The sequence below is a fragment of the Falco naumanni genome, chromosome 1 (assembly GCF_017639655.2).
Source record: "Falco naumanni isolate bFalNau1 chromosome 1, bFalNau1.pat, whole genome shotgun sequence".
NCBI lineage: Eukaryota > Metazoa > Chordata > Aves > Falconiformes > Falconidae > Falco > Falco naumanni.
Genome location: NC_054054.1, coordinates 69,294,789 through 69,314,053, shown reverse-complemented (window position 1 = coordinate 69,314,053; position 19,265 = coordinate 69,294,789). Strand labels below are relative to the sequence as shown.

At 35.4% G+C, this 19,265-nt stretch overlaps 1 protein-coding gene across 5 annotated transcripts in view; it reads left to right on the top strand.

Moving 5' to 3' along the window:
* The window catches only part of GSTCD (glutathione S-transferase C-terminal domain containing), a 73,781-nt gene extending 56,597 nt beyond the window's left edge, over nt 1-17,184 (top strand). For all 5 annotated transcript variants that reach the window (XM_040598159.1, XM_040598149.1, XM_040598178.1 and 2 more), the window contains 7 exons: nt 161-276; nt 493-537; nt 951-1,079; nt 5,261-5,394; nt 7,180-7,210; nt 11,390-11,459; nt 15,438-17,184. In XM_040598159.1, the coding sequence (XP_040454093.1) occupies nt 161-276; nt 493-537; nt 951-1,079; nt 5,261-5,394; nt 7,180-7,210; nt 11,390-11,459; nt 15,438-15,574 (662 nt within the window). In that variant the 3' untranslated portion in view covers nt 15,575-17,184. The remainder of the gene's footprint in view (nt 1-160; nt 277-492; nt 538-950; nt 1,080-5,260; nt 5,395-7,179; nt 7,211-11,389; nt 11,460-15,437) is intronic.
* The last annotated feature ends 2,081 nt before the right edge of the window (nt 17,185-19,265 follow it).

Below are 19,265 nucleotides of genomic sequence, written 5' to 3'. Positions count from 1 at the left end.
ATTTGTGAATTTAGCTCCAAGTGGATTCAGGTGCCCAAATGTTCCAGCCAGTTTTTAGTCTCAGCCATAAATTTCATTTGCAGTGATTTGCTGTTACCCATTTAAAGTATCAATGTTGAGAACTGCTGATCACACCTTGGGCATTTTCTCTCATTCCCAGGGAAGATGTCTAGAGACCGGGCTCTGAGGAAGCAGCAGCAATTGAATAATTTGGTAGCAGCAGTGACAAAGCTTGCTAAGCCTGGAGATGTGATTGTGGATTTTTGCAGTGGAGGGGTAATGTATATTCTTGTTTATATGATTTGGTTTCTTTCAGCTTTCATCTTTGCAGTTGTGGGTGGTTGCTGCCACAAAGCTAAAGTACAAATGCTGAAATTTTAGTTGCTTTTAAGGGTTCCGTCACTGGTTAGGGGATGCTTGTCATGTAATAGGTCAACAACAGGGGACACTGAAAAGTTACTCAGATTTTGTTGTTTGTTTGTGTTTTCACAGGGCCATGTTGGTATTGTTCTTGCTCACATGATGCCATCGTGTCAGGTAAATTCTAAAAAAAAAGTACAGATGGTATGAGCTTTTGGTCTCTGATAATCATCTTAAAAAGATGTGCGTGTAGGAAGAATAAATATGAAGACAGTTTTGTCTCAGTAGAGGACTTAGATTTGAAACATGCACATTTTTAGCATAATCCCAAATGTGTGCAGTGCTTTCCTGAGAAACAAAAGTTATAGGAAAACATAAAATATTTGCAAGCTGATGGATATTAGCAAGTTATTAAATGCATTCCATTATTGTTGGGTTTCCTGCTAAGCATTCTGGAGATGTCCAGCTCTGCTATAAAAATTTAGTTTTTCTCAATTAAACTACAATGGTTTGTGATTGGTTGTTGGTAATGTTATACTTTGATTTCTCAGTATTATTTTGCCTTACTTTCTCCTATGGATGAAATCTAGGTGGTGCTCATAGAAAATAAGGAGTTATCTCTGATCCGTGCTAAAGACAGAAGTGATGAACTACGTTTAAACAACATTTGGTTCATTCAAGCAAATTTGGACTATTTTAATGGGACTTTTAACATTGGGGTAAGTGATTATAACTTTCCCACTTTAAAACTTCACTATCTGGTTAGTTATTCTCAAAACAACTAAAATATCTGAGAAAATAAAATTCTATATGTCCTTACAGACACACATTTCTGATGCTATGAGAAGCACCCTTATTACATTAATCTGTATTGTTAGTTTTGTATTTATTCTCTGTTACACATTGGCATCGCTTTTATGTTGCATGAGTGAAAAAAGAATTTTCTGCTCCAATCAAATACGAAAACGTATGCTGCCCAGCCATGTTGGAAGAAAAAGTACAGTAGATCCTTGGTTTAATCATGTTATTTTAAAATCAGTGATTCGTTAATGGATATACTGTGGAGAAGGTTTTGAGGATGGGAAGACTACTGTTGCTCAAATTAAGCCTGAGTGCAGTAAAGTGAGATCAGAAGTGTAGTTAGGTGACAGTAAAAGCATTTTAAGATAAACAACTCAAGACTACATGACGCAAAACTGAGAACGAACTGTCATGACAGAGTGAATGCTGAACACTCCTGTTGCAATCAGCAAGCGATACTCTGACTCCCAGTTCACTGTAAATGAGCAGACCAAAGTAGGAATCTGAGTTCTGCTGGAGCAAAGTAGGTGATTGAATACTGATTCAAAGCATCTGTGTTAGACCCTGAAAGTAAATGAGATTAATGTCCTCTCCAGAATTCTGCAACCCTAGTGAAAAGAAAGGCATAAATAATCTTTTGTAACTCTGCAAAGATTCCTGTCTTTCCATTTTATATTCTCTTAATAGAATGTGAACTTTTTCAGCAAGCTCCAAGCTTTCAGTGTGAGTCTGACTGTTCCTTAAATCAGCCATCCAAGGACTTGCTTTGGCTGTAGCTGAGGATATTTAATGCTGAAGGTTTATGGTACATCAGCAGTGCAGTTTAACAATTTGGTCAGTTTATTTAATAAAGGAAAAGAAATCCAGTGCAGGCAAAAGAGGAGAGAATAAATCATTTCAGCCCAGTCCTTCCAAATGTAAATTTCCAATTCTTTAGCATTATTTTCTGTGCTGCATTGTCGTATGAATCTCAGTGGATGACCTAGAGATGTATTTCAAAAAATCAGGATCTCATGAATACTTCACTGAATTCTGTGTGTCAGTTGTCTTGTAGTTTTTCAGTGAAATGAGTCTCCCATTTTGTCATCATTGGAGCTCCTGTCTTTAATTTTGTTGATCTATTTTTAAGGTTAATACTAAGTTAAATAATCTGTGGAGCTTTTATTTCATAAAAGAAGTGTTATATTATCTCTTTTAAGTTTTGTGACAAGGAAAATATTGAAGTATATGTCAGAAAAATTCACTTGGAAATTCTTTATTCCAGTCCTGTGACTTCAGTTTCTTTGACTTGATTATATAGTCTGTTCAACAGAAAAACCTGGGGCTTTCCCTTTTTGGGACACCTATACCAATTTCAGCTTCAGAATTAGTTTGTATCATACCATGATTCACTCTTCGGAATTAGCTCATTAACTCAGGATTAGCTTTCATATGCAGCCATGTTTAAGTCAGGAGCTGGCTGGTTTACTGACCACAAGTATTTGGTGTGTTTGAAAGTAAATAATATGTAGTTTAGCTGCCTTTGTATCATTATGTCATAAACACTGTTCTGATACAAAAATGACCATATAATACCATAATATATAAATGCATACAAAGTTTGGCAGTGCATCATTACAAGCCTGAGAAGGTAAGTTTAGATAGAAAAGATATTCACTCATTGCATGACTTCACCATTTTCTGTAGAACAATACAGTGTAAATGTGAGGGTGGACACAATGACAAGAAATTTGCTGGTTATAGTACTTGAAATTTTAAGAGGTATAGAAGAAGTGATGTGTCAGAAGTTGTCATCTCTGCATTTGGTATTAGTTTAAAACATGTTTACCATGAGATCAAATCTGCATTACTAAGCTATATCGTTATCTGTTATCTGCTAGGAGTTCAAAAGCAAGTTAAAAAAAAAACTAACATGTTGACCCCTTGACTTTTGCTCCACATGAAATTTCTGCTCTTATGAATTGTTGGGGTAGTGGAAGATCAAGGTTCTGAAACAACTTGGTTTTGAGTGCCAAATGTACTGGTACATTGTGTCGTTATTACATGTTGTAGTACAACCACCAACCACTGTAAAGGATTTCAGTCTAAAAGTGAAAGCTTTCAAATACTTGCGTTTACATGCCAACACCCAGAGGAGTCTTTGAGATCCTAATTGTTTTTAATACTTCTGTAGTACTCAAAGTGTCTAAACTAATTTGTGAGAACCAGTTGAAAAGTTTAAGGTTTGGTTGGGGGGAGGGTATATATTTTTGAGTGTGCTGAGTTATTTTCTTTTTAAGATCACTAAAGTGAACCTGAGGTTTTGTGAAACTTTTTTCCCTTTGTTTTTCTGTGTGCGTTGGGCTGTTCTGCGGAGTTGCAGCACCAAAGGACTAATTACAGGGCAATGATCTTGTATTGCTAGCTCTTGCTCTCTTCAGGGGCCACTTTGTTTCCCTGTATTTACAGATGTATGGATTTGTGAACCAGATTCATTATCTGCATTAGTGCTCACTTTTTATTTTGTTTCAAGCTATCCTATATATTAAACTCACTGTCTGAGAAAGCTTTGTCTTGGATTTTATTGGTGATTTTCGGCTTAACTAAATTGGCTCTGAGAAACCCAAAGAAGAAATCAGTTGGTGTAAAAGTTCATACAGGCTCAGCAAAGCTACTGGTTTTATCTGCTGTTGTTTCAAGGTTTCTTTTCCAAATGTGCAAGCTAAGCAGAGGTCTTTGTTTTCTGCTTGGATAGATGAAGTAACTATAATTATATTCCATATTAATCTAATAGCTGTGATATTAAGAATCTATTTTTTATATTAAATGGGTTTTATTTTTGTTGTTAAATTCATGCAAGCAGAAAACTTGCATTGTGAAATTATTTTCTTATTAATTTTTTAATATTCTGCTTGAGACAAGAATATTTGTTACCATCTGTATGCAGTTATAGTTCAGTCGATGATTAATGGTCTGCTCAGCTGAGCTTATGTCAAGCAGTCTGCAAACAGAAATCTTTGTTTTAATCTATATCTGAAAGTAAAGGTTTTATCTTCCAATTGCTGTACCTTGAAAAACAACCTTGAACCCTGAAGTCAGAGCTTTGCGGTTTTAAACCTTTTTCCTACGTCTACGGTGAATAAAAAGCAAAGAAAACAGTGCAGTTCTACAAATCTGTACCACTGCATAAAATTAAAAATGTGCCTCAAAAATGTCCTTGGTTTAATGAAAATCTAGAACACCAGGTCTACTATTTGAGCTACTGAGTACATGGAAGAAGACAGAGAAAGTAACGCCTCCATTTTGCCTGGCCCATTTGGTATCACAGGTATGGGGAGGAGAGAGCTGCTTGCTGTTCCTTGAAATATGTTGCCTTTCTGTAGGAGAGCATGAAGCAGTCTGTGCGTTGCCCAAACATACATCAATGCTTACAGGTAGCTGTTGTGATTGCATGACATTCTACTTTTAGTTTAAGAGCCCATTACTAAAAAAAAAAGAAAGAAAAGAATAAGGAGAGAAAAAAAAAAAAAGAGGACAAGGTGTATTTGATGCTTTCTCCCCACCCACCCACCATGTTTGTTTTCTAAAGTTTTTACTCAATAATTTACAATCAAATGATTAAAATTTATGTGTAAATATTGTCCTTTAAATATGACCTTCAGGTATATCTGTTACTTCTTTTACTGCTAAGTTCAAATCCAGTTTTGAAATAGTTCTTTGTATTCCCAAGTCCTTTTTGCTTGACAAAAATTTTTGACTAATGACCACAGCAGTTTTTAATTTAATGTTTTTCTGGGGCATTGTTTTTAATTTACGTGATATCACAACGGTAGTGCACCCACCTTTTGAGGGCTTTTGGTGAGTGACCTGTGTTCAGTGTGGATGGTTCCCTTGTTAATGGAATAGGCCATAAATTTTCCTCAGCATGGGTATGAAGGGAGGAATGAAAAACTGAGGAATTAATGACCAGGTCTTAGGCATAACAGCTTTCGTTGCAAAAACTTCCTCATATATTTAAGTAACTAAGTCAACCAAAAAAAAATACTGCAACAGGATTGTGTTTAGAATATTGCTGTAAATAATTTGCTTGTTTCTTTGTTTTTTACTTTTAACACTCTAGGTGGCTCTGCATGCATGTGGTGTGGCAACAGACATGGTGATCGAACACTGCGTCAGGGCACGGGCAGCATTTGTCGTCTCCCCTTGTTGTTATGGCTTCATTCAAAACACAATGAAGTTTAAATACCCACGAAGGTAAAATAAAGCTGACAAGATCAGCTTTAAAATATCAACTTAAATGAAGGAAGAAAATACTTAGACAATATAGCATTAATGGATGGAAGATCACTGTAAGTGTCAAGGCTAAACTGGTTCACAGGTATAATGCAACTGTTTCATCCTTTGCAAACCCATCCTGAAAGGGAGACAGATTGGTAATTCCTGGTTTTTTTTTCCTGGATTTGTCTATTCATAGCTCAGAAAACTTTATACCATCAACATAGTAGGTACAATATGTGGGGATCTATGTAATATGCAGACCTTTTACCTTGAAATCACAAAGTTAATAGAAGACTCATGAAAATTACTGTGAGAAAGGGAATTGACATTTTGATGTTGGTGAAAGATGTAAGCAATGAGCTTAAAGAAATGGGTCTGCTTTATACCACAGTTTACTGCTTGTGAAACTCTTCTGATTTATTTCCAAGTAGACAAGCTCTCCTGTATTTCAGTTCATATTTTTAATACTTTTTCAATGGACTGTGTAAATACTTTGTCATCTTCAAATCTGCCATGTTGGAGATAATCATGTATTTCAGGCTGAAGAATTTTAATGCCTTTGATATAAATAAAATGTAAAAGGTAAGCATAAAATGGCAGAAGATAAGAGACTGACAGCTTTCTGAGGCAGAACTAGATGGTGGAAGAGAGTTTTGGTGTCTTTTTCCTAAAGCTGAGCTTTGAATTTGGATGTCCAAGATGGATCAGATTTAATTCTACTAGGAGTTACAACATTGTCTTAGGTATATATTTGCTAAAATAAGAAATGGAAACATGCTGTCTTAAAAGGAATCAGCAAATACAAAAAAATCTTACACATCTGTGTTAAATATTTTTCATTCGTTTCTATACTATCAAAATGTGCTGTCACAGAAGTGCACGGAGAGTAAATATTTGGAATTTGTCAGTTTGGTAAACTTTACATTTAACACTGTTAGTGAATTTGATTCTTCCAGCTTTTTACATGTGTCCCTTTTTGTTTTCTCTTGTGATAGAGTAAAATGAAGAAGTATTCTTAAGGAAGAGGCAGTAAAATTTTAAACCTTCTGAAGTTAGCAGGCACATAGCTTTTCTCTGCTGACTTGTTTTAAAATTGACTGAATACTGTTTAACTTTTGACCAGTTAACATTTCTAGACCATGAAGACTGGAAACGCTCACTACATTTGAAAATTTTTGTTGCTGTAAATGCTGCAAGAACGTAAATTATAGTTTTGCATTTGCCAAAATTCTGAATTTAAGATTGTAAGCCTTTGTGGAAAATTATCAACCCTAGCTCAAGCTACATTTTAGGGTTTGTGTTTTCTTTTTTTCCTTATTTGATATGAACGTAAAACATGATAGGCTGCCAATATCCCCATATTGCCTATGTTGTCTACTCGGTTCCATTGTAGATACACCTTACTTTTGTGATACAAACAAAATATATGCATGACTAGAGGTTCTGTACATGTAATATAATTTATGTGACAACATAGAAATGCCAGTAAATCTGTGTTAGAATTTATAATGATTTAAAGAGAGAATTTTAATAAATAATGTAATAGAAAAAAAAAAAGGACAACACCAAAGATGCTTTTACTTTTCTAGTGAACTGGAAGCATAATGGTTTCTGGGTGTTTTTTAATGCCTTTCCTTAGGATACAGATACTGGTATTTTGTTTAAAGTGTGTTCAAGTATGTATTGATTGCTTCTGTTTTCTGCCTCTGCTTTTTTAGATGCTAATTGAATTGGTCTGGTTCTTTTCTTTTTTTTTTCCAGTCATCAGTTCAAAGAAATTTTGTCCTACAAGGTATGTAAAAGGGTTGGAGGGGGGAGAGGGTTATGTGCAGTTTCCTGTGTTTCACTTGGTCGTCTTATCAAATTAAATGCTTATCTTTTAATTGCAAGGAAAAGCATGGTTTATATGAAATGTGCTTACTGCAGGTGTCATTGTGTTGCTTCCTCTGTACCATCCATTTTTAAGGCTTTTTTTTCTTCAGTAAAATGAAATAGTTTCTCTACAAAAGAACTTTTTCTTAAAAAAAATCATAATGTGTAAGCAAGCCATTCCTAAGATATGTCAACATGTACCAGTTAACAATTACAAGATATCAATTGATTTAGGTCTTGAATACAACTGTGGAAATGGTCAATCATTTTTTAGGTAAAATTATGGCTTTCATAGATACTATTTTCTGATAAACATTAGATTTCTCCCTTTAATTTATGTCTGGAAGATTAGACATAGTGAGTAGGAAGAGCTTATACTCATCAGCAGGAACTTTATGCAGTATTGCTTTAAAAACATTATTCAAAACTATTTCAAAAGTATTCAAATTTTTTGACCCAGGGGAGCCAGGTAACGTGTGGAGGTAGTCTGAGAGAAAAGTAGGAAAAAGAATGAGGCATGTAGATTCAACAGAATGAATGTAACAGGTAATAGGGGAGTGAAAAGGACAAGAGCATAGAACTGGACGGCAGAGAACTGGTACTGATTTGTTAATCTTTGTCTAGTGCATTTAAAGTAGTTGGTGATGAGCAACCAGAAAATTGAAGGTTAGATGCACTTAATGTGGCATGGAAAGAAAATGTTTCCATTTGAGAGAAACAAGGGTATATAGAAACTTTAATAAATTTACATGTCAAATCAAGACACAAGTATCTTGGTGTTTATAGTATAGAAATGAATTTTGGAGGTGCAGAATAATCCTTTATAACAGAAATATAAGGAAGAGACAGTGTTTCTAATATCCAAATGTTTTTTGGGACAGCGAGCATAGCAAAGATGCTATATTTAGCAGGAAAATGGAGATTATCCTTTTCAATCCCCAAGTAAGATGACATTAAAAAAAAGCAGAAAAATTAGAGCCATTTTATATAGGGAAGTTGTTATCTGATAATACACTGATGTTATCTTCATGACAGTGTGGTCTAGGTACACTTTACATGGAAATAAATGTCCATAGATTGAGATGATAAAGATGGCACCATGGATTTGGACCTGCCATTGTGTTTTCCCTTGATTAACATTCTTTTCAACACATTTATATGTTTCTAACATATAATCATGAAGAATTCAGGTTTCAGTTCAGAAAAAGCTTATTTATTAACATATTAAATGCAGACCTGTTGACAGTACAAAAGAAGATAGTGACAATTATAAAATCAAGGATACCTAGATTAGGATAGTGTACATAATCTCATTAAAACTCAGTGATTTTTTTTTTCCTTAATCTGTTAATCCATGGAGGTTTAAACACAGGGTTTGTCAATGCTATAGAAGTTACAGCATTTTATTGTTTGTGTTGCAGAAGGGCACGGGGGCCAAGGACAATGCTAAAAAGGCCTGCTGCTCTTGATAATGTAAGAATCTATACAAATGGTCTAGGCTGGTCGGTGCCTCAGATAATCCTAGTTATAAATAACTTTTGTTATAGTGCTAGCTATATGTGTTTTTATATTTCATATTAATAAATTGTTACAGATTATTGGTTAGTAGCCAACGGTGCCATGTGTTAGCCAGACGTTGTCTGTGTCACCCACCCCGCTCCAGTTCCCATTTTAAATTCGTTTCTCTTATCTTTCATTTTAGTGAGATCTAAAAAGACATCCAGAAGTCTGGCAATTCCATAACATTTTTTGATGAGAACATTATGCTGTAATTCATTAGGTTATAGCTGCGGAGAATAAGGTTGTGATAGCTGTAGTTTTCTACCATGATACATTTTGAGACTCTTATTTGTCAAGACACTCTCCCCATAGGAGAACTGGAAAGTAAAACTGAGTAATTTTGCACATACAACTTTGAAAACCTAATAGGAATTGAAGGCGTGGGTGTTCCAGTAAGCAAGTTAACTGTTCATGCACATACAAAATGTAGGCAGTTCATAATTATTAACTTCATTATTTCAGAAGTGCTTTTCTTCTAATTTCTGCCAGCTGGGAGTATGACAATTTAATGACTGTGTCATGGGGAAATGTTGTGGTCATAACTTAGGCTGTAGTTTAACTTCTTGGATTATTGCTGTAGGAAGCCAAGGCATTAGACTCAGTACAGATTTTCAGGTTAGGTGGTGAGGTTTACCTTGTTCTGGTCTACTTGGATGAGCCGAGAACCTGATGTGGCAAAGAGCTGGGTTGTGTTGGATGCCTGAAGGCTGATGAGGGGTTCTGTGTTAAATGTGGATCTTCTCCCTCTCCTCTGAATCCTTCTTTTTCTCCCCAAGCTGGCTGTCACTGCTGCTTCTCTCCTAACAGTAGCCACATTGCCTGTGGCTTTCCTTCTGCTCATTCTCCAGTAGCCACATCTGGGTTTAACATTTTCAGCTCTTCTGTACTACTAAAATAGCCATATTTGAATTGAACTGACTGAGCATAACATGTTTGAGTCCTAAATGTGTTACAACATGTGGTCATCTTGCTTGCATATTTCTTCTGGAGCTGTAAGCTGAAAACCTTCATGTGAATGAGCTGTACCAGGGAACAAATAATCCTGCCTCAAGATACTGTAAATTTATTTAAATAAGTAATATTTGAGTATCATGTAGCTATAATATTTTATTTTATAGTATGTGGGCAAAGTTTTTTTTGTGATCAGATGTCTATTAAATTTATGAATTGGATGGAGTTACCATCTTGATTTAATATGAAGATGGGCTTTCATTCTTTTTTTTTTTTGTCAAATGAAGACTTTTGGATGTTTATGTTCCCCCTAATAAAAAGCTAGAGTAAGTATCCTCTTCAGCATAGTAAAGGAAGCTAAAGTATCCTTAGGTAAAGTGGCTCTCTTCATCTGTTACAGGAATCAAACCTCTAATATCATCAGCTTCTATCAGGCAAGAATTTAAAAAACATAAAAAAAACCCCTTTTTGATGCAAGACATCCTTTTTTCAGGACTATAGCTCTGGAAGCTTTGCTTAGCAGAGCACTTTTTGCTGTCGTCTGTTTCTGTTTTCTCCCCATGACGTTATAGGAGACTTGGGAATGTCGTACGGTGCTAAAATGGTTATGATTTACTCAGCCCTGTACTTAATATTGCAGCTGTCCCAAAGAGCACAGCTGTCATCAGAGCATTAATTTCATTGCTACACCTTCAGGGTTTCTTCTCTCACCATCTGGCTAACTCACCTTCCTTGGCTTGGCTGGTTTGGAGCAATGATTATGCTAGCATAGGAGGTGTTTTTCACAGCAAATGACAATGGGATTCTGCCTGCTTGTGCAGTGAACTAAGCAGGGAGAAAGGCGGTGGGGCTAACCCTCCACTGCACCATAGCCCTGGGTGACAAGACAGGAAGAAATCAACAGCAGCTGTTGTAGAAGCCTCTGCAGAAATTTTTAAGTGGAACGGGGATGGTTCAAAAGCAAATTGTGTGCAAATTTTGATGTAGGAAACTTTCCTATTCATGGCCAGGTATTTCTTGCCTTCAGGATTTTATTTTGCCTTCAAAATCTTTTGGGTTGATCCTGAACCTATTTGATAGAGCAGAGGAAGTCTATCCCATGAAGTGATTCTTACGGGATTCAAAATCACTGCTTGGAAGGTAGATCAAAATCACCTATGTTAAGAATTTTGTCTTGGCTGCTTATTGATACAGAGATTCTGCCCCATAATGACAGTGCTAAAAGAAGGCTGTGCTGCTCATCAGTAATCAAAGGCAAAATTAGTCTGCAGTATGTCTTCAAAGAATGCTGTTTTGTATATGTTGCATCCAATTCAACTGCTGCAGAGAATTAGAAAAATTTCAGCAAGGAAAAAATACTCATAAGTAGAAATGTGGTCGTGATTACAAACTCTTGATTTACAAACATATTTACAAGCCAGAGTAGTATCAAAATTAGGATTTGCACACAGATAATTTTTCTAGAAATAGTGTCTTCAATGTGATAGCATTTTTGATACTTTACAACATTTAACTAGATTTCTTATACTTTATTTGGAAGATGGAAATGCTACTGGACCAAATTTCTTTACTTTTTTTTTTCCCCTAGGAGCACATGATCCTTTGCAGATTTGCAGATCAGACAGCTGTTCAGCTTCCACCTGAACGCAGGCTAATTGGTATGAATTTCTGCAGCTGTTGTGTAAACGATATCAGTAATGAATTTTCCTTGATATATATATATAAAAGAAGTAGTAGTACATTAATGAACAGGGCATTAACTTGCTGTCTCCAGGATACACTTGAAAATTTTGGATTTCTTCACATTTTGCCATTTGCTGTTCTGTACTATGGTATAGAAACTTTTCTTTCAGAATTATGAATATGAGATAGAGTTTGCATGTTACTGATTTTTGTTGCTTCACCTTTTTTTCTTCCCTCCCACTGTTCTCTGAAAAGAATGAGGTCTTTGTAAAGTTCATTAAAGTCCTGTTATTGCCATTTTATCTTACATTAAAAGCACAAGCTTATTTGTAGTAGTGATTTTCAGTGTGCAACATTCTCCTGCTTGTAATCGCTGATGATAACTCTCTTAAAAGGGCAAACATGTAATGCCAGCTGGAAACAAAAAGGGTAAATTGCAGAGGCTGGGCTAGCTTTGGTACTGGCGGCTGTAAGAGCATACAAACCTATTTGGTTCACCTCTTAGGATCATCATCATAATTTCAGAAAAAAACCAGAAGATTTTCTGGGATTTTATATATATATATTTTAAATAGTAAACAATAATTATAATCTGAAAACTTTGCCAAGAACACAGTTTGGCTTACCCCTTACCTGGGGTACCAGCCTTCCCAGTGCATGGAAACTTAGATTATAGCTACAGCAGTGTGCGACCAATTTTTACCTTTTGATAATCAGTTGTGTTTCAGATTTGTACTTTATTGCCATTTTGAGTAAGAGCAGCTGCCTTCTGTTGGGTCATTTATATGCAATAAACAGCCAAAGTAAATTGATTGCTGAGATTTTAGTTTCTTGATCTGGTGTCAATGGTTTCTGATGAAAAGAAATGCAAGAAGCTTATCATTAAAATAGCTGGGATTTCAATACTCAGAAGGACAACAAAATACATAGCACTTCAAATACTTAGAGTAAGGAAATCCATTTTTTCAATATGTGCAATATTCTAGTATTCTTTGACTTACAAAAGGTTGTAATGTGTTCCTGTCTGGTATTAATGTTCTGATGGAAGCTGTAAACTAGCTTCCAGGTCAGAAAAGACAGAAGAGGCTGGGAACTCTCAGTATATAACTATGCATTCTTGGTTTAAAAGAAACACTTTAAAAGTATATTGAAACAGTAGTAGCAAACAATCGTAATTTTTTAAAGCTTAATTTGAAAAATTCAAAGTATTTCCTATACTCACTGTACAGAAAGAAAGTTAATACATATTCTGAGATAGCTGTCTATTTAATAATGAATTTGTCTGCTCTTTTGCTATCATCACAGTATTTGAAAAAAACAACCTTAAAACAGGTAGTGTTCAGTTACCACTGTAGCACCCCACTTTGCTCCTGCTGCTTGCCAGGTGGACAGAAAATTGGAAAAGGACCCAAAAAAGAAAGATTGTAACTTTTATCTATTCTCTTTCTCTGAAACTGCCATTTTTTTCCCACAACTTTAACTTCTGTGTTTTGCCCTGACAAAAACTCGAACATAAATCTTATTCCTCTCCCTTCCCCTACATCATTGCTTTTTCTGTTTTAAAGAATGTGATTTTTTTCTTTAAGTTCCATGGAATAGGTTTGTTTCAGTGAAGATCATTCCTAATTCAGTGTTCTGTTTCAGCTCTGAAACTGCTTTTATGGGACTCTTGTCGGGGTGCTTTTAAGTTCTGCTTGCAAATAATTGAAGATTGAGTCGTATCAGTGTTACGGCCATGGTTAATATGTTAATTTATTTAGCTTATTTTATGCAGTGCATGATCAGGTATTGAGAAAACTGTGGATTTCGTTTAATGAAAATATTCCTGAACAGATGGAGACTTTTTACTTTTCTATTGTAAATTGTAGCAGAATATTCAAAAAGTAGCAGAGCAAGTCATTTTAGGATTGTATTTTAAACACCATTTTAACAATTACCATGGAATTTATGCAACTTCAGTGATATGACAAATCATTTTGTTTCATTATCTGTAAGTCCCTAAAGTGCTGAAGTACAGCGTTCTGTCTGTGACTGTCATGGCTGAAACAACACATTTGTCAAAGGAGTTATCAGCAATTGCTGCACTATCTGTGAACGTAAAAATACACAATTGCACCCAATTCCACTACTACACACAGCTATTGCCTCTTAAATGAACAAAGTTCTGTTTCCTATTTTCACTGGACATGTGTGTTTTATCCACTATATACAGCAGTGAGTGCAAACATACGGAATGGTTTTGTTAGCATCACTACAGCCCACCTGATTTATTCTCTCTGGTCACAGAACTGCTCCATATATTTCACACACTCCTACTGAGAGTACCCAGGGAAGCAGGCCCCAGTTGTGACAATCCCAACTGCTCCTTAGTGTGTGTACTTTGAATAATAATGATATTGCTGTCAGAAGCATATACGTTTTGTTCAGCCAACTGCAGAAGGTGATTTTCTGTGAAAGCTCAAATGTAGGAGAATAGTGCCAGAAAAAGTAATTTAAAGATCTATCTTGGTTTGTTATATAAACTGGTAATTTCTCCCTGCAACATATAAATTCATACAGGACTGAGATGGAAAGTTCTTTCAGGCCTAACCTTGTTATTGTATCTCTAAATTATTTCCTACCTAATTACTACCCCTATCAAATCCCAAGCCACCAACAGAACAGAGTCCGAATGTCATAATGTTGGTGAAGTCAAAGTAGTAAATATCTTTTGTAACTAAGGGGTTTAGCTGAGTAGCAGAAAATACTTCTGGCTGCTGGCTCACTGTGGAAAGACAGAGTAGTTTGTGCAGAGTACCATATTAAATTGTGATGTGCACCAGCTGTTCTGAAATGCAAGGATACTGAGGGGCATGTTTGTGCCACCTACCCAAAACTGCTACAGGCACCTAACAAATGCATACCAGGGCTTGTGATGGTACAGTCGCTCAAGTTCTGTATATATTCGGGGAAGAGAGGCAGGTGTTTCTAGAGGGTAGTCTGAAACGCCAGATTGTATGCTGATGATAAACAGAATGAGTGCTCCTGTTTCTTCCCTTCATCTCAGACCCCAAATATATTTAACTGTACGGTTCTGTCAGGGACAAGAAAAGAGGTAGGACCATTGGCTTTGAGACTGAAACATGATTGTGCCTTGCTCATGACTTGAGAGTACAGGACTGTTAGTAATAAACCATTCCAGGGAAGTGCTTGCTATATCTTTCTTGCAAGAGAGTTTCAAACTGCTGAAAACATGATCTGACAAATTCTGTATTTCAAAACATAATAATTAGGAGTCATTATGTAAAGACAAATGGCTTCCTCATCTTGGTATGGCTGTATCATAATACAAACGTATAAGCAGAAAAAACACTTGAATTTATCTTTCCCATTTTTTCTGCAGGTAAATCTGACATAAGGTTAGTTTTCATTAGTAATTAGTATTTTTGATTATAAGCAGTTACATTCATATGTCTCAGATTGATTACACTGGATCACTGTTTTGTATTGTATGTTAGTCTTTTATTGATATTCAGTAATCAGATTTTCAGATTTTAGATGAAAGTACAGGAGGAAAATGGTTACGGTTATAAAGCGAGTAGAAGTTTGGCAGTTCAGAGCACTAAGGGGTAAACTAGGCATTTCTTTTTCTTTCTGTGGCTTTTACATCAATGCATGGATTTTTCTGTAAGCTTTGAGAATACTTAAAAAATAGTTGTGCCTGTTATGTTTCTCCATGTATAAAGAGTTAATAGTCCTTCTCAAGATATTTGCTAAATGAGGGTTACAAGTTACAGATGTGATTTAGAACTATTGATGACTGCAAGTAAAAGATTAAGATAGGATTTTTTAAGTAATTTGGAGCTCATTTTTTAGATGACTTAATGATGTGTTTTCTTAACATTGAAGTGCACGTTTCTGGTAATGTGTCTACATTTTTAGAGTTTCCATGCTCTCCTTTGCTCTTGTTTTAGGAAAGCAGTGTATGGGGCTTGTGGATCTGGATCGGGCGTGGGCTGCAGAAGAACATAACTACTCTGTCCAAGTTATATCTATGGAGCCAGAGAGTTGTTCTCCAAAGAACAATATGTTTGTGGGTATCCCTACTTAGAGTGTGAAACTTGCATTTGATTTGAATTTGAACATAAATCTTCAGTGCATAACGACATCCAGCAGATACAAGCATAGCTGGGAACCAGACGTCACACATCTTGAACCCATTGCATTCGGAAAAGGAAGCAGCATAAAAAGGCTTAGAAGGTGAACTGCATGCAAAGCATCACAAACTGTACTTTTAATATGCCATTAAGCAACTTTTGGTTCTCTTACTGAGAAGTTTCTGGTTCTAACGACTGTGCATGGAATCACAGCCATCTGTAAAGGTTTAGAAAAACGTTGCTGTCATTGAAAGGAAGGTGATTTCCTTTTTACTAAAGCTGTCTTGTCTGCTTCAAAATCACATTCATGGTCAAAACTGCATTTGTGTTCATAAGCAGAGCAGTTACAGCCAATAATATGGATCATTAGAGAAACAGAAAAGGTAAAATTTATGGTGTCGGTGAAGAAGGCTGTGCAACAGATAGGGGCTTGACTTTGCTAAAGAATTCTGTACTACTGTAGGAAGATTATTTTAATAAAAGTTCATCAGAATACTTTGTGCATCATTCTGATTATCAAAAATGTGTTCTAATATACCAATCTTTTTTAAAAGACTTAAAAAATATCTTTAATATTACACAAGGAGTCTGTAACTAGGCATTTGAAAGTGTTTAGTGAAAGAAAGCAAACCCCTAATTATCCATTGACCAGATAGTGGGAGCTAAGGATGATGTCAGCAAATGGATACTTCACTGCCACCTCTGCTAATTGAGGTGTATTGCTTCCCATTCTTAAGAAGCTTGCTGTCAGAAGAAATTTTTAGGGACAGAATCTTCCTCGTGTCTCAGGATGGAGTTACCTTACTATGAATAGTAAAACGTGAACTATAGTTGAGGTGAACTGATGTTTTGTTTATTGAAAGGTGAAGAGAAGCAGATAAAAAAAGCATAAAAAGGAGAAGATACTTTTAACAGCTGATGATGAGCTAATCTACCACAGATTAAAGTGTCACTCTGTGCCGTGTACTTACCTCTAGAAATGTGATCTCAATTACATTATTTTTTTGTTACGTTAATTTTTTTAGATGTTTCTATATACATAAATAGTTATGGAATTAATAGAGCCTAGAATTCCATAAACAAGGTGACTAAACAACTCTTGTTCTTCTAGCAGCTTGTTATGCAAGGAGCTAGCTAGATCTCCAAGATGCAGACCTAAATACTATTTGTGTTTCTTATATGTCTTGCCCCACTGGGACCAGCTGTAAAGCAAACAAAATGTTTCCTAACGTAGTCATAATTTTCTATTGTCTTGTTAGTCTTCTTTTATGTTACCCTTGTAGCCAGTAATGATGGAAGAAGGTACATTTGTAACAGGAAACGTAACCAAACTGAACTGAGCTCCTGTGTGTGTTAGTCACCTCTGTGTACATGCAGCTTTATTTTTGTTCTTTCATTTTTGTCTTTATCGTGTTAATTATCTGCTTCCTCAGTCCTGTTTCAAGAGGTGTTAGTATTGCCTTATTTAGGGCAGGGGTAGTCAAGGGAGATTTCTGGTAGGTGCATTGGGCCCGCTCCTGTTTTCTGTGGTTTGATCTTAACAATAAAATTTGAGATGATAGTATTACTCTGCTAAACCGATCTATTGCCTTTTTTTAAAAAATGAAAATTACATTGAACATTCTTACAAAGATACATATAAAATTATTGATTTGTGGGGCTGCCATAAATATGAGGCTGATGTTTTCTGGTTCTGATTATTGCTTGACTTTTTTTTTTTTTTAACCTACCTAGTGGATCTGTCATTGGAAAAGACAGTGATAATAATCCAAAATGTATTTTTAAATATCTGTCTTCCTAGGTGAAATGCTATGCCAGGTATTCTCATTGAATGAAAATTTTAAAAAACTTTTATGGTCAAGTATGTACACAAATAAGTTTGAGCTTTAAGTAACCTGCAGTGAAATGGCACACAGCTGATTTTATAATGAGATTATATGGATACTAGTTTGGCTGTCAGCTGCAGCTATTTTCTGTCAAGATTTCGCTTTAGGGTTAGTAATTTACCCTTTCCATGAATATATATGTATATTTAAAGAGTATTGAGCTAGAAAAGCATTGCTTAAGAAAAGATAACTGAACAGCGAAGTGTTGGTTTCAGTCTTACTGTTTGGTTGCTTAGTTGTCAGCAGAAAGGCAGGCGCAACATTTACCTTTATTAAGCCTATGCAAGTACTACTCATAGTGGTTTTGCCTGGGAGCATTTGCCATAGCAAACTCCTGATGTACAATCTCAGTCTTAAGTTCTTGTGATTTTATCACTCCTTTCTTTTTTTTTTTTAAAGGGAAAATCTAGACCTGTCTATATGTCTAGTGTCAAAAGTGTTACTTACAGGGCTCTTGAATAAAATGAAGAAAACCTCAGAACTTTCCACACTCAAGACTTGCACTTAAATTACCTGGCTATCGTGCTTTTGGTTCAGTAGCTTGTCCTTAGCAAGTTTCAGCTCATTACAACTATTATTAAACGGAATTAAATTTCCGAAGTTAATAATATGTTAAGATTGTATGCAAACAGTAAAACTGAAACCAAATTAATTTTCTCTTTACTTGTGGCTTTTGTTTACTCAGGGATTAAATGAATAATGACGTGTCGTGCTTTGCACTCTTCTCCTCAAAGTGAATTTAGGAAATACCTGTATTTTCAAAATTCCCCTGATGGGCCTCATATGTAAGGAAGAATGTTTAGGAGAATTTTATAACAACAATCACTCAGGTCATTTCTGAGTGAAAACAGAAGAGTTTTAAAACTTTTTATGTCTCAGGTTGGTATATTTCCTAAGTTGTAACTCAAAACTATTTTACTTAAATGTTTTAATTTTTGTATGATTTTTTTTAAAGGTGCTAGTGGAAATGTTCATTTTATGTGAAGTGAATATTATTTGATTATTCTTAATTAAGTAATCACTGATTCTAGACATCAAGTTATTGACTAACTATGCTTTTTTGCCTTTAGACTCTATTTTACCTGAATGTTGCTGACCTTTCATAGGTTTGCATAGCATCAGCTGTGATGGAGCCCTTGAAACAGGTTTGTTAAATGATACAGCTTTACTAATATTGAATATATCTACTAATTTTAGTGCTAATTTATTAAAAAAAAAATAAATTCCAGTATCTTCAACAAATACGAACCTGTTCTGTGAATTGAAATGTACCCGTACTGCTTCAGCAATTTTAGTGTCACATTCCTTGTGATAAAGTTGTCATTCTTACTTGATTGAAAGATTGCCCTTGAGCTGTAAGAATTAGAAGAGTGGTTACTCAGGATACATGAGGGTTGAAATCACAGCTGTACTGAAGATGACAGTCTCTTTGTGATACTGAGGACAACAAGTTTTAGTCCCTGACTTTCAAATACATGAAACATCACTTTCTAATTATTTTTGTGTATTGAACACCTTCTTTGTTTAGACTCCATTGTTGTGGGTATTTGAAAAGTTTTAAGGGGCTTCTATTTTAAAAACATCTTGAGTTGGCTTTGAATGTAAATATTAATCTTTCTGGGGGTGTTAAATTTATCTTTTGAGAGGTTGAGTGAGACTTGGCTAATAGAGTCTGTAATACCATATTGGTTTTCTGACCTCCATGAAAAGCTCTTGGAACTGTTTTAGTCTTCTGCAGTTCTCTAGGTTGCCACAGTAG